General features: G+C 50.9%; 1 protein-coding gene across 1 annotated transcript; it reads left to right on the top strand.

Annotated features, from left to right (window-relative positions):
• The first annotated feature begins 5 nt into the window (after positions 1–5).
• On the top strand, positions 6–4,855 carry LOC136434295 (potassium voltage-gated channel protein Shal-like). Its single transcript, XM_066427015.1, has one exon. The coding sequence runs from the start codon at positions 2,296–2,298 to the stop codon at positions 3,727–3,729; it is 1,434 nt and encodes a 477-aa protein (XP_066283112.1). The 5' UTR covers positions 6–2,295; the 3' UTR covers positions 3,730–4,855.
• Positions 4,856–15,868: the final 11,013 nt, after the last annotated feature.

Below are 15,868 nucleotides of genomic sequence, written 5' to 3'. Positions count from 1 at the left end.
CACCAACATTTTCACGTTGACATACCGTTGTGCAGCCTGGTTATTGAACCAAAGAAATTACTTCTTCGGCTGCAAACTTAACCTAAACTAAAAACATGTTAATACGCAACTCCTGCGGACTTGTATATACGCACAAGTGTGACAGGGGCTGTAGATATGCTTGTATTCTAACGGCAGTTGTTGAACCATCCGCACTATAGGTTTATCGTCGTTCCGCTCTTGGACATCATTCTACTGTTGTGCGTCTTGTGCCACCAGGCCGCGCTAATCATACTCTGGTTTTGTCGTTACATTGGTTTTGTACTAATGTTATATTTATAGTACATGTATATTTCTTTATTGCTATTGATACTATTATCTCTATATTTTAGTCTTATTATTCATTTATGTGTTTTGTGCGGGAAGCACAACTGGTAGAGCTGATTTAACAGCATCACCTTTTGTGTCATGGAGACGTTTGATAAAGAAATAATGGAACAAAGAGAGGTGATAAACCGCTGGCAGACCGTAGGGAAAAGACTTGTAGAGTAAAGGTGAATAGAGCTATATTTCACGTCTGTTTCAGTGTGGAGACCGACCCTCCCTTCCCTACCGCAGCCACGGCGCTCCTTATCTCTGACCATCGGGGACTCGGGCTCTGTTCCAGTAGCCATTGGACGCTGTTTCCTGTATCGACTACCATAGACGCTGTTTCCTGTATCGATTAGCCATTGGACGCTGTTTCCTGTATCGATTACCATAGACGCTGTTTCCTGTATCGATTAGCCATTAGACGTTGTTTCCTGTATCGATCTGTCATTGGAAGCTCAGTTTCCTGTACCGATCATTAGACGCTGTTTCCTGTATTGATCAGTTATAGGGAGCTGAATTTCCCATATCGATCAGTTATTGGAGGCTCAGTTTCCTGCATGAATGATATTGACTACAGCAAAGAAAAATTTCCCTCATCGATCTATTGAGGGCTCCTGTGTTGATAAACCATCAGAGGTTGAGTTTTTGCATCAGCTTTTTTCGGGGCTGATATCGATTAATCGTCGGTTGATTGTTTCCTGTATTTATCGCCCATTTTCCGGCCTGCGCCATGTATCTGTGAGTCATTTCTCCGGTACTGATGGTTTATGTCCCCGCCACGGCTCGGACGTAATTTCTCCTGTTGCCGCGCTACCTGTGCGCGCCCCGCTAGGGTCATTAATAATGCATGTCCGCTATTATCAGCGCTGCGGCAGAGCCGTGCGGATATGCACACGTTAGAGCCCGGCTCCCGACCGCAGCCATTGATCTGACAGCCTCGTTCATCATTGCTAACGTCGCTCCTGCTTCAATGGAGTCATTACGTATGTAGGGCTTGTAGGGCCGGACCTACATTTCGTACCTGGGCAGCGTTCAGCGCCGGGCATCGTTCAGCGCCGAGCATCGTTCAGCGCCGGGCATCGTTCAGCGCCGGGCATCGTTCAGCACAGAGTCTCTGTTGTTGCCGTGTTGGAAAGCGTTCAGCGCCGAGCATCGTTCAGCACAGAGTCTTTGCTGTTGCCGTGTTGGAAAGCGTTCAGCGCGGAGCAGCGTTCAGCACAGAGTCTCTGTTGTTGCCGTGTTGGAAAGCGTTCAGCGCAGAGTGTCTGCTGTTGGGCAGCGTTCAGCGACAAGTCCCTGCTGTTGTAGCACCGAGTCCTGCTGTTGTAGGGTCGAACCGCAGAGCTGGCCTTGGGGTATCAGCTCGGCAGGAAGGTAAGCAAGAGGAGATGTGATGACGTGGGAAGTATGGGAAGGGAGACGTGAGAATCAAGACGTCGGAACCGAAGATATGCTAAGAAAGGAAAGACCTGCCGGGTCAAGTGCGCATGCTCTCTTTGTTGTAAGATGCTGCAACATGTTCCCATTGCTGTAAAAGGAGTGACTGAAATTCTCTTCTACTGTTACAGCGTTTATAACGTCCACTGATCCAGCGTTTATAACGTCCACTGACCCACCGTTTATAACGTCCACTGATCCACCGTTTATAACGTCCACTGATCCACCGCTCGTACCCACCGTTTATTACATCTACTGATCCGGCGTCCATAGGGAACACCGTATAACGAAGCCGTAGTGTGACGGATTGTGAAACAGCCGTGTAAAACAGTGTTTGACCAAGGCTGCACCCGTGACTCGTGGAGAGATCGGTCAACGTTCGGGAAAGGTGATACCTGTGTAGGTCGTGTACACGGCGGTGTGAACATGCACAGGTGTGACCATGCACAGGTATGTAGTGGGTGGTAGGTTTGCCGGTACTGTGGTACTCTGTGAGGCGGCGTGAAGATGGACAGGTGTGCCGACATGACCAGGTGCGCGGGAAGTGTTGTACTCTACACCGCGGCCTGCCAGCCGGTGTACGTGCCGCCGCTCCCGCTGAAAAGGCGCCGGGCGGGCACCGAGCGGCTCGCCCTGAACGTGGGCGGGACCCGGTTTGAAATATGGCGGCACCTGCTGGAGCGGTTCCCGGACACTCTGCTCGGCAGTGACGAAAAAGAGTATTTCTTCGATGATGGCAAAGGGGAGTACTTCTTCGACCGGGACCCCGACCTGTTCCGGTACATCCTCAGCTTCTACCGCACCGGGCGGCTGCACTACCCCGAGAGCGAGAGCGTGTCGGCGTACGACGAGGAGCTCCACTTCTTCGGGATCCCGAACGACGCGGACGCGATCGGGCCGTGCTGCCGGGAGGCGTACATCGACAGGAAGGAGGCGCACGAGGCGGCCGTCAGCGCGGCGGCCAGGGAGGCGCAGGCGCCGCCGGAGCCCGCCAACTTCCGCGAGAAAACGTGGCGCATCGTGGAGAACCCGGACGAGACCACGCTGGGACTCGTCTTCTTCTACGTCACAGGCTTCTTCATCGCCGTGTCCGTCTTCGCGAACGTGGTGGAGACGCTGAACTGCGCGCCGTTCCCGCCCAAGATGGCGGAGAAGGTTCCGTGCGGCGTGCGGTACTCGCTGTCCTTCTCCTGCCTGGAGACGGCCTGCGTGGTCATCTTCACGGCGGAGTACCTCATCCGCCTGTTTGCCGCGCCGGACAGAGGCGGGTTCGTCAAGAGCGCCATGAGCGTCATCGACATCGTCTCCATCCTGCCCTTCTACATCGGGCTGTGCATCCCCGCCAACAACAGCGTCAACGGGCTGTTCGTCACGCTCAGGGTCTTCCGCGTCTTCCGCATCTTCAAGCTGTCGCGCTCCTCGCCCGGGCTCCGGTTGCTAGGCGACACGCTGAAGGGCTGCGCGCGGGACCTGGGCTTCCTGCTGTTCGCGCTCAGCATGGCCGTCATCATCTTCGCCACCATGGTGTTCTACGCCGAGCGGAACCACCCCAACTCCTACTTCTCCAGCATCCCGGAGGGCTTCTGGTACATCATCGTCACCATGACGACTCTGGGGTACGGCGACATGACGCCGCGCACGATCCCCGGGAAGCTGGTGACGGCGTTCTGCTCCATCACGAGCGTCATCCTGCTGACGCTGCCGCTCACCGTCATCGTCTCCAACTTCACCTCCGTCATCCAGTCCAAGAAGGGCGGCGAGCGCGGGCGGCACCTGGTGCGCGGCACGCGGCCCACTTACGAGGAGCGCGAGTTCCTGCTGCAGCGCGACCACCTCATGCACTGCCTGGAGACCACCACGGAGAGCCACGTCACGGAGAACAACTGCCACTGCTACCTGGACCACTGGGCTCCGGACCTGGCCGTCAAAAAGGCTCAGTAAAAACGGTCCTGGGCTCCGGACCTGGCCGTCAAAAAGGCTCAGTAAAATTAATGCACCGACCTCTGTAATGGGCTCCGCACCTCTCTGTCAAAAAGGCTCAGTAAAAACGGACCGACCTCTGTACTGGGCACCGGACCTCTCCGTCAAAAATGGCACTGTAAAAACACAAGTTCTGGGCATTGGATCTTCTGTCAAAAAGGCACTGTACGAAAATCGCATAGATCACTTTGCCGTCAAAATACTGTTCTACAGTCAGAAATTTGAGGATTCCGTGATAAAAAATGTTCATGACTGTATCTTTAGTCCGGCTTAGTTTAACAACTCTAGTGTTCATGACTATATCTGTAGTAATCTAGCTCAGCTGTAGTGTTCATGAGTGTATCTGTAGTAATCTAGCTCAGCTGTAGTGTTCATGAGTGTATCTGTAGTCCAGCTCAGCTGTAGTACGCATGACTGTATCTGTCGTTCAGCTAAACACAACAGTGTAGTGCTCATGACTGTATTTGTAGTAGTTTCGCTCAGCTGTAGTGCGCATGACTGTATCTGGAGTCCAAGTCGGCTGTAGTGCGCATGACTGTATGTGTAGTCCAGCTCAGCTCTAGTGCGCATGACTGTATCTGTACTAGTTTAGCTCAGCTCTAGTGCGCATGACTGTATCTGTAGTCCAGCTCAGCTGTAGTACGCATGACTGTATCTGTCGTTCAGCTTAACTCAACTGTAGTGTTCATGATTGTATTTGTAGTAGTTTCGCTCATCTTTAGTGTTCATGACTGTATCTGTACTAGTTTAGCTCATCTCTAGTGTTCATGACAGTATCTGTAGTCCAGCTCAGCTCTAGTGCGCATGACTGTATCTGTAGTCCAGCTCAGCTCTTGTGCGCATGACTGTATCTGTAGTCCAGCTCAGCTCTAGTGCGCATGACTATATCTGTAGTCCAGCTCAGCGCCAGTGTTGAGTGCATCTGCCTTGCATTAATGAAGTATCTACCATCCACTGTGTAAATAGCCACATATCATACTGTAACTACTGAAATTAGTATATAAATTGATATCTGTTTTGCATCCTGTACAAGTCAGAAGTGAAATATTTGCGAAATCCAATAAAATACGGAAACACCCCTTCCAAATACATGACTGCGGAGCGCCGTAAAGTGCAGGAAGCAAAACTGATAAACTCATGTCACAAGGGTCCACAAGCTTTACGTACGTGCAGTAGTAGTCCACTGTGGGTCCACAAGCCTTAAGTACGTGCAGTAGTAGTCCACTGTGTTCTTCCCGTATGTGTAGGGCGCTGTAATGCGCAATAAGAACGATGTAACGGTGCGACAAGGGGTATGTTCAAAAGGGCGCTGTAACGGTGGGACATGAAGTATGTGCTGTAGGGCGCTGTAACGGTGGGACATGATGTATGTGCTGCAGGGCGCTGTATAGGTGTGCTGTGAAAAATGTGCTGTAGGGCGCTGTAACGGTGGGACACGAAGTATGTGCTGTAGGGCGCTGTAACGGTGGGACACGAAGTATGTGCTGTAGGGCGCTGTAACGGTGCGACAAGGGGTATGTTCAGAAGGGCGCTGTAACGGTGGGACATGAAGTATGTGCTGTAGGGCGCTGTAACGGTGGGACATAAAGTAGGGCGCTGTAAGGGTGGGACATGAAGTAGGGCGCTGTAACGGTGGGACATGAAGTATGTGCTGTAGGGCGCTGTAACGGTGCGACATGAAGTATGTGCTGTAGGGCGCTGTAACGGTGCGACAAGGGGTATGTTCAGAAGGGCGCTGTAACGGTGGGACATGAAGTATGTGCTGTAGGGCGCTGTAAGGGTGGGACATGAAGTAGGGCGCTGTAACGGTGGGACATGAAGTATGTGCTGTAGGGCGCTGTAACGGTGCGACATGAAGTATGTGCTGTAGGGCGCTGTAACGGTGCGACAAGGGGTATGTTCAGAAGGGCGCTGTAACGGTGGGACATGAAGTATGTGCTGTAGGGCGCTGTAACAGTGGGACATGAAGTATGTGCTGTAGGGCGCTGTAACGATGGGACATGAAGTAGGGCGCTGTAAGGGTGGGACATGAAGTAGGGCGCTGTAAGGGTGGGACATGAAGTAGGGCGCTGTAAGGGTGGGACATGAAGTAGGGCGCTGTAACGGCGGAGTCATGAAGTAGGGCGTTGTAACGGCGGACATGAAGTAGGGCGTTGTAACGGCATAATCGACCGTTTGCAGCTTCCTGGAACGAATACATGCCGACACTTAGGTTCAGAAGATCAATCTCTGTCAATTGTGAAGGATTCGAAAAATCATTACGAGGTCCAGGAGGACGCTTTGGGCAGCTTTTAGGGCTCGCTACATAATATAGCACTGCAGCGGTCAGGCTGTAGAATCCGCCTCTGGAACACCAGAATAGCCCCGTCTTCATTCTGTGTACCTGACGCACGGCGACAGCCCCACCTTTATTCCGTGTAGCTGACGCACGGTGATATCCCCACCTTTATTCCGTGTAGCTGACGCACGGTGATATCCCCACCTTTATTCCGTGTACCTGACGCACGGCAATAGCCCCACCTTTATTCCGTGAACCTGACGCACGGCGATAGCCCCACCTTTATTCCGTCTACCTGACGCACGGCGATATCCCCACCTTTATTCCGTGTACCTGACGCACGGCGACAGCCCCGACTTTATTCCGTGTACCTGACGCACGGCGACAGCCCCACCTTTATTCCGTGTACCTGACGCACGGCGATATCCCCACCTTTATTCCGTGTACCTGACGCACGGCGATAGCCCCACCTTTATTCCGTCTACCTGACGCACGGCGATATCCCCACCTTTATTCCGTGTACCTGACGCACCACGATATCCCCGTCTTCATTCCGTGTACCTGACGCACGGCGACAGCCCACCTTCATTCTGTGTACCTGACGCACCACGATATCCCCGTCTTCATTCCGTGTACCTGACGCACGGCGATAGCCCCACCTTTATTCCGTGTACCTGACGCACGGCGATAGCCCCACCTTTATTCCGTGTACCTGACGCACGGCGATATCCCCACCTTTATTCCGTGTAGCTGACGCACAAGGATAGCCCCACCTTTATTCCGTGTACCTGACGCACGGCGATAGCCCCACCTTTATTCCGTGCACCTGACGCACGGCGATATCCCCACCTTTATTCCGTGTACCTGACGCACAAGGATATCCCCACCTTTATTCTGTGTACCTGACGCAAGGCGATAGCCCACATTTATTCCGTGTACCTGACGCACGGCGATAGCCCCACCTTTATTCCGTGTACCTGACGCACGGCGATAGCCCCACCTTTATTCCGTGTACCTGACGCACGGCGATAGCCCCACCTTTATTCCGTGTACCTGACGCACGGCGATAGCCCCACCTTTATTCCGTGTACCTGACGCACGGCGATATCCCCACCTTTATTCCGTGTAGCTGACGCACAAGGATAGCCCCACCTTTATTCCGTGTACCTGACGCACGGCGATAGCCCCACCTTTATTCCGTGCACCTGACGCACGGCGATATCCCCACCTTTATTCCGTGTACCTGACGCACAAGGATATCCCCACCTTTATTCTGTGTACCTGACGCAAGGCGATAGCCCACATTTATTCCGTGTACCTGACGCACGGCGATAGCCCCACCTTTATTCCGTGTACCTGACGCACGGCGATAGCCCCACCTTTATTCCGTGTACCTGACGCACGGCGACAGCCCCGACTTTATTCCGTCTACCTGACGCACGGCGACAGCCCCACCTTTATTCCGTCTACCTGACGCACGGCGATATCCCCACCTTTATTCCGTGTACCTGACGCACCACGATATCCCCGTCTTCATTCCGTGTACCTGACGCACGGCGATAGCCCCACCTTTATTCCGTGTACCTGACGCACGGCGATAGCCCCACCTTTATTCCGTGTACCTGACGCACCACGATATCCCCACCTTTATTCCGTGTACCTGACGCACCACGATATCCCCGTCTTCATTCCGTGTACCTGACGCACGGCGATAGCCCCACCTTTATTCCGTCTACCTGACGCACGGCGATATCCCCACCTTTATTCCGTGTACCTGACGCACGGCGACAGCCCCACCTTTATTCCGTCTACCTGACGCACGGCGATATCCCCACCTTTATTCCGTGTACCTGACGCACCACGATATCCCCGTCTTCATTCCGTGTACCTGACGCACGGCGACAGCCCACCTTCATTCTGTGTACCTGACGCACCACGATATCCCCGTCTTCATTCCGTGTACCTGACGCACGGCGATAGCCCCACCTTTATTCCGTGTAGCTGACGCACGGCGATATCCCCACCTTTATTCCGTGTACCTGACGCACGGCGACAGCCCCGACTTTATTCCGTGTACCTGACGCACGGCGACAGCCCCACCTTTATTCCGTCTACCTGACGCACGGCGATATCCCCACCTTTATTCCGTGTACCTGACGCACCACGATATCCCCGTCTTCATTCCGTGTACCTGACGCACGGCGATAGCCCCACCTTTATTCCGTGTACCTGACGCACGGCGATAGCCCCACCTTTATTCCGTGTACCTGACGCACGGCGATAGCCCCACCTTTATTCCGTGTACCTGACGCACGGCGATAGCCCCACCTTTATTCCGTGTACCTGACGCACAAGGATAGCCCCACCTTTATTCCGTGTACCTGACGCACGGCGATAGCCCATCTTTATTCTGTGCGGGTCCCGTTTCCTTGTCCTGATGATTTAACGTCACAACAGGAGCCAGCCGTGCCCATTACGCTGCGTGACGTCACAGCAGGAGCCGGCGGCGCTCGTTACGCTACGTGATGGTTCCGCTGGTGAGAGCGGCCTGTACGGGCCATCCATCACGTCATGGGTTCGCTGTAGGAGCGGACGTGGGGAGAATTCGGCAGCGTAATATAATAAACTACGCACAAAAAGTTCGGAAACTTAACTTTGGTTGATCATATCTCCGTTGTATTTTTACCGATTTTAATGCATTGTATATCATCATAAAGCTTATGTAATTCCCTTTTCTATGATACCAAACTTATTGTGATTGAAAACCCACGGAACAAGTACCAGGACTAATAACGTGAGTGGGTCACAGAGAAAAAGTGCCCAAAATTCCCTTTTGGTGTCATACGCGCGCTGTGACATCCTATCGGCATGGGCGCGGATGATGATTCAATATATTGTTTCCCCGGGTTCTAAGGTTATCCCTAGAACACAGACCATCCAAGGTTATTTCTAGCACACAGAACATCCAAGGTTATTTTTAGCACATCGATCCAATTGTTTACACCACAGCATTTGGTGGTGTCAGCGTCATGGTATGGGGAGGCATTACCTCCAGGGGAAAGACAAGACTTGACATTGTACCAGGAACCCTCAATGCAGAAAGATATCGTGACACACTACTTGATCCGGTGGCCATCCCTTTCCTCCATAACATGGGGCCGACTGCCTTGCTGCAAGATGATAACGCCCGTCCACACCGGGGAGGGATAATCGCAGACCATCTCCAGCATGCAGGTGTAGAGAGGATGGAGTGGCCCTCTAAGAGCCCGGACCCCATCGAACATCTATGGGATCAGTTTGGGCGAGCTGTCCGTGCAAGAGTGACCGAGAGAACAACGCTAGCTGACCTATGACGACTGCTGGTGGAGGAATGGGACGCTATCCCACAGCATCGCATTGCGCGACTGGTGACGAGTATGAGGAGGAGGTGCCGTGCTGTAGTGACAGCGCGTGGTTGGGCCACCCGTTGCTAAGACTCATTGCTAACCCGGCCGTTACTAAGACAGATTGTTGGTTTTGATAAAGAATAAACTTAGCTTTCATGAATATGTCTCGTTTATTCTTGTTGATTTTTCACAATACCCTCGTACAGAAGTCAATATCAACAGAAGAATATGTACGGAATAGCATGTTTGACTATAGTATGGTAATCTGGGCACTTTATTTCTTCGACCCACTCACTTTAGCAGGCCTAATGCTCGTTTCATGAACTCGCAATCACAATAAGTTTGGCATCATGGGAAAGGAAATCGAAAAAGATTTTAAATGATATGTAATACATTGAAATCGGTAAAAAAATAACGGAAATATGATCGACCAAAGTTAAGTTTCCGAACTTTTTGTGCGTAGTTTATAAGGACGTGACGGGAGTGGGAATGGGCCAGATAGGCGGGAACACTGCAGGCTGACTGAGATTATAGAACTGCTGATATAAACCTGTGGGCTGCAGCTGCGGTTGCTAATAATTCAAACATGGAAACTGCTGTGTTCTGAGAACACTTGAGGTCTTGGAGTTGTAATAACATTATAGTGCTGTGCCTACACTTAGTAGAATATATAATATAATGCGGGTAAGCTTTGCTGCCAGTAACCATGCTGTTATTTAATTTGTATTAGACCTGTCGCAACTGTTACCAACCTAACGCATTGACACGGCCGGCGCCGTTACTGCTACCCGGCTACCAGTCTAACAAAGGAAAGGAAAGGAAAGGGATCTCGAACCAGTTTAGCTCAAATGAACTCAATGAACAGATGAGCTACTCTTCCACTGGTCGTGACAGAGAAGACAGACGCTATGTACAGTATTTACAGGTTCATTGTACCGGGGAAATTCCCCTAGCTCTTTTCGACAAGCACAATGAACAGTGGACCACGGCTTAACGTCCCGTCCTAAGGACTGCGATCTTTAACGGTAGCGTGCATGTCGGGTGAGCGACACAGCCGGGATCGAACCCGGGGCTTCTAGTTCCAGAGGCAAGATCGCTAACCACTGGACTACGCACGCTACCAGCAACACATTGACACGGCCGGCGCCATTACTGCTACCCGGCTACCAGTCTAACGCATTGACACGGCCGGCGCCGTTACTGCTACCCGGCTACCAGTCTAACGCATTGACACGGCCGGCGCCGTTACTGCTACCCGGCTACCAGTCTAACGCATTGGCACGGCCGGCGCCGTTACTGCTACCCGGCTACCAGTCTAACGCATTGACACGGCCGGCGCCATTACTGCTACCCGGCTACCAGTCTAACGCATTGACACGGCCGGCGCCGTTACTGCTACCCGGCTACCAGTCTAACGCATTGACACGGCCGGCGCCGTTACTGCTACCCGGCTACCAGTCTAACGCATTGGCACGGCCGGCGCCGTTACTGCTACCAGTCTAACGCATTGACACGGCCGGCGCCATTACTGCTACCCGGCTACCAGTCTAACGCATTGGCACGGCCGGCACCGTTACTGCTACCCGGCTACCAGTCTAACGCATTGACACGGCCGGCGCCGTTACTGCTACCCGGCTACCAGTCTAACGCATTGGCACGGCCGGCACCGTTACTGCTACCCGGCTACCAGTCTAACGCATTGACACGGCCGGCACCGTTACTGCTACCCGGCTACCAATGTAACGCATTGGCACGGCCGGCGCCGTTACTGCTACCCGGCTACCAGTCTAACGCATTGACACGGCCGGCGCCGTTACTGCTACCCGGCTACCAGTCTAACGCATTGGCACGGCCGGCGCCGTTACTGCTACCAGTCTAACGCATTGACACGGCCGGCGCCATTACTGCTACCCGGCTACCAGTCTAACGCATTGGCACGGCCGGCACCGTTACTGCTACCCGGCTACCAGTCTAACGCATTGACACGGCCGGCACCGTTACTGCTACCCGGCTACCAGTCTAACGCATTGACACGGCCGGCGCCGTTACTGCTACCCGGTTACCAGTCTAACGCATTGACACGGCCGGCGCCGTTACTGCTACCCGGCTACCAGTCTAACGCATTGACACGGCCGGCGCCGTTACTGCTACCCGGTTACCAGTCTAACGCATTGACACGGCCGGCACCGTTACTGCTACCCGGTTACTATAATGTAACGCATCCATAGCCCTATCATGTCACAGCTACCCGGTATCCCCCTGAGGCAGTTAACTATAATCAATGGAGCGTCTACAGGGACGTGATATGCGATTGAGCACAATTGTTATTCCGCAAATGGTGGGATTACGATCTGGCGCGCTGAAATGTCGTCACCGGGTGGAGCTCTGCAATAAATCTGCAGTGAGCGTGGCAGTCGCCGCACATTTTCCGCGGGGTGGGTATTATACAGACTCGCTGTGGTTATTATACAGACTCGCTGTGGTTATTATGCAGACTCGCTGTGGTTATTATGCAGACTCGCTGTGGTTATTATACTGACTCGCTGTGGTTATTATGCAGACTCGCTGTGGTTATTATGCAGACTCGCTGTGGTTATTATGCAGACTCGCTGTGGTTATTATGCAGACTCGCTGTGGTTATTATGCAGACTCGCTGTGGTTATTATGCAGACTCGCTGTGGTTATTATGCAGACTCGCTGTGGTTATTATACAGACTCGCTGTGGTTATTATGCAGACTCGCTGTGGTTATTATGCAGACTCGCTGTGGTTATTATGCAGACTCACTGCGGTTATTATGCAGACTCGCTGTGGTTATTATGCAGACTCGCTGTGGGTATTATGCAGACTCGCTGTGGTTATTATGCAGACTCGCTGTGGTTATTATACAGACTCGCTGTGGTTATTATGCAGACTCGCTGTGGGTATTATGCAGACTCGCTGTGGTTATTATGCAGACTCGCTGTGGTTATTATACAGACTCGCTGCGGTTATTATACTGACTCGCTGTGGTTATTATGCAGACTCGCTGTGGGTATTATGCAGACTCGCTGTGGTTATTATGCAGACTCGCTGTGGTTATTATACAGACTCGCTGCGGTTATTATACTGACTCGCTGTGGTTATTATGCAGACTCGCTGTGGTTATTATACAGACTCGCTGTGGTTATTATACTGACTCGCTGTGGTTATTATGCAGACTCTATGTGGTTATTATGCAGACTCGCTGTGGTTATTATGCAGACTCGCTGTGGTTATTATGCAGACTCGCTGTGGTTATTATGCAGACTCGCTGTGGTTATTATGCAGACTCGCTGTGGTTATTATACAGACTCGCTGTGGTTATTATGCAGACTCGCTGTGGTTATTATACAGACTCGCTGTGGTTATTATGCAGACTCGCTGTGGTTATTATGCAGACTCGCTGTGGTTATTATGCAGACTCGCTGTGGTTATTATACAGACTCTATGTGGTTATTATGCAGACTCGCTGTGGTTATTATGCAGACTCGCTGTGGTTATTATACAGACTCGCTGCGGTTATTATACAGACTCGCTGTGGTTATTATGCAGACTCTATGTGGTTATTATGCAGACTCGCTGTGGTTATTATGCAGACTCGCTGTGGTTATTATGCAGACTCGCTGTGGTTATTATGCAGACTCGCTGTGGTTATTATACAGACTCGCTGTGGTTATTATGCAGACTCGCTGCGGTTATTATGCAGACTCGCTGTGGTTATTATGCAGACTCGCTGTGGTTATTATGCAGACTCGCTGTGGTTATTATGCAGACTCGCTGTGGGTATTATACAGACTCGCTGCGGTTATTATGCAGACTCGCTGTGGTTATTATGCAGACTCGCTGTGGTTATTATACTGACTCGCTGTGGTTATTATACTGACTCGCTGTGGTTATTATGCAGACTCGCTGTGGTTATTATGCAGACTCGCCGCGGTTATTATGCAGACTCTCTGTGGTTATTATGCAGACTCGCCGCGGTTATTATGCAGACTCTCTGTGGTTATTATGCAGACTCGCTGTGGTTATTATGCAGACTCGCTGTGGGTATTATACAGACTCGCTGCGGTTATTATGCAGACTCGCTGTGGTTATTATGCAGACTCGCTGTGGTTATTATACAGACTCGCTGTGGTTATTATGCAGACTCGCTGTGGTTATTATGCAGACTCGCTGTGGTTATTATGCAGACTCGCTGTGGTTATTATGCAGACTCTATGTGGTTATTATACAGACTCGCTGTGGTTATTATGCAGACTCGCTGTGGTTATTATGCAGACTCGCTGTGGTTATTATGCAGACTCGCTGTGGTTATTATGCAGACTCGCTGTGGTTATTATGCAGACTCGCTGTGGTTATTATGCAGACTCGCTGTGGTTATTATGCAGACTCTCTGTGGTTATTATGCAGACTCGCCGCGGTTATTATGCAGACTCTCTGTGGTTATTATGCAGACTCGCTGTGGTTATTATGCAGACTCGCTGTGGGTATTATACAGACTCGCTGTGGTTATTATGCAGACTCGCTGTGGTTATTATACAGACTCGCTGTGGTTATTATGCAGACTCGCTGTGGTTATTATGCAGACTCGCTGTGGTTATTATACAGACTCGCTGCGGTTATTATGCAGACTCGCTGTGGTTATTATGCAGACTCGCTGTGGTTATTATGCAGACTCGCTGTGGTTATTATGCAGACTCGCTGTGGTTATTATGCAGACTCGCTGTGGGTATTATACAGACTCGCTGCGGTTATTATGCAGACTCGCTGTGGTTATTATGCAGACTCGCTGTGGTTATTATACTGACTCGCTGTGGTTATTATGCAGACTCGCTGTGGTTATTATGCAGACTCGCTGTGGTTATTATGCAGACTCGCTGTGGTTATTATGCAGACTCGCTGTGGTTATTATACAGACTCTATGTGGTTATTATGCAGACTCGCTGTGGTTATTATGCAGACTCTATGTGGTTATTATGCAGACTCGCTGTGGTTATTATGCAGACTCGCTGTGGTTATTATGCAGACTCGCTGTGGTTATTATGCAGACTCGCTGTGGTTATTATGCAGACTCTATGTGGTTATTATGCAGACTCGCTGTGGTTATTATGCAGACTCGCTGTGGTTATTATACAGACTCGCTGCGGTTATTATGCAGACTCGCTGTGGTTATTATGCAGACTCGCTGTGGTTATTATGCAGACTCTATGTAGTTATTATGCAGACTCGCTGTGGTTATTATGCAGACTCGCTGTGGTTATTATGCAGACTCGCTGTGGTTATTATACAGACTCGCTGTGGTTATTATGCAGACTCGCTGTGGTTATTATGCAGACTCGCTGTGGTTATTATGCAGACTCACTGCGGTTATTATGCAGACTCGCTGTGGTTATTATGCAGACTCGCTGTGGGTATTATGCAGACTCGCTGTGGTTATTATGCAGACTCGCTGTGGTTATTATGCAGACTCGCTGCGGTTATTATGCAGACTCTATGTAGTTATTATGCAGACTCGCTGTGGTTATTATGCAGACTCGCTGTGGTTATTATGCAGACTCGCCGTGGTTATTATGCAGACTCTATGTGGTTATTATACAGACTCGCTGTGGTTATTATGCAGACTCGCTGTGGTTATTATGCAGACTCTATGTGGTTATTATACAGACTCGCTGTGGTTATTATGCAGACTCGCTGTGGTTATTATGCAGACTCGCTGTGGTTATTATGCAGACTCGCTGTGGTTATTATGCAGACTCGCTGTGGTTATTATGCAGACTCGCTGTGGTTATTATGCAGACTCGCTGTGGTTATTATGCAGACTCGCTGTGGTTATTATGCAGACTTGCCGCGGTTATTATGCAGACTCGCTGTGGTTATTATGCAGACTCGCTGTGGTTATTATGCAGACTCTCTGTGGTTATTATGCAGACTCGCTGTGGTTATTATGCAGACTCGCTGTGGTTATTATGCAGACTCTCTGTGGTTATTATGCAGACTCTCTGTGGTTATTATGCAGACTCGCTGTGGTTATTATGCAGACTCGCTGTGGTTATTATGCAGACTCGCTGTGGTTATTATGCAGACTCGCCGCGGTTATTATGCAGACTCTCTGTGGTTATTATGCAGACTCGCCGCGGTTATTATGCAGACTCTCTGTGGTTATTATGCAGACTCGCTGTGGTTATTATACAGACTCGCCGCGGTTATTATACAGACTCGCTGAGGTTATTATGCAGACTCTATGTGGTTATTATGCAGACTCGCCGCGGTTATTATGCAGACTCGCTGCGGTTATTATGCAGACTCGCTGTGGTTATTATGCAGACTCGCTGTGGTTATTATGCAGACTCGCTGTGGTTATTATGCAGACTCTATGTGGTTATTATGCAGACTCGCTGTGGTTATTATGCAGACTC

This window comes from Branchiostoma lanceolatum, chromosome 5 (assembly GCF_035083965.1).
Source record: "Branchiostoma lanceolatum isolate klBraLanc5 chromosome 5, klBraLanc5.hap2, whole genome shotgun sequence".
Taxonomy (NCBI): domain Eukaryota; kingdom Metazoa; phylum Chordata; class Leptocardii; order Amphioxiformes; family Branchiostomatidae; genus Branchiostoma; species Branchiostoma lanceolatum.
This window is presented reverse-complemented; position numbering and strand designations above follow the sequence as displayed.

Excerpts from the sequence above, each read along its gene's own strand:
- LOC136434295 (XM_066427015.1), top strand. The coding sequence starts at position 2,296 with ATGGACAGGTGTGCCGACATGACCAGGTGCGCGGGAAGTGTTGTACTC.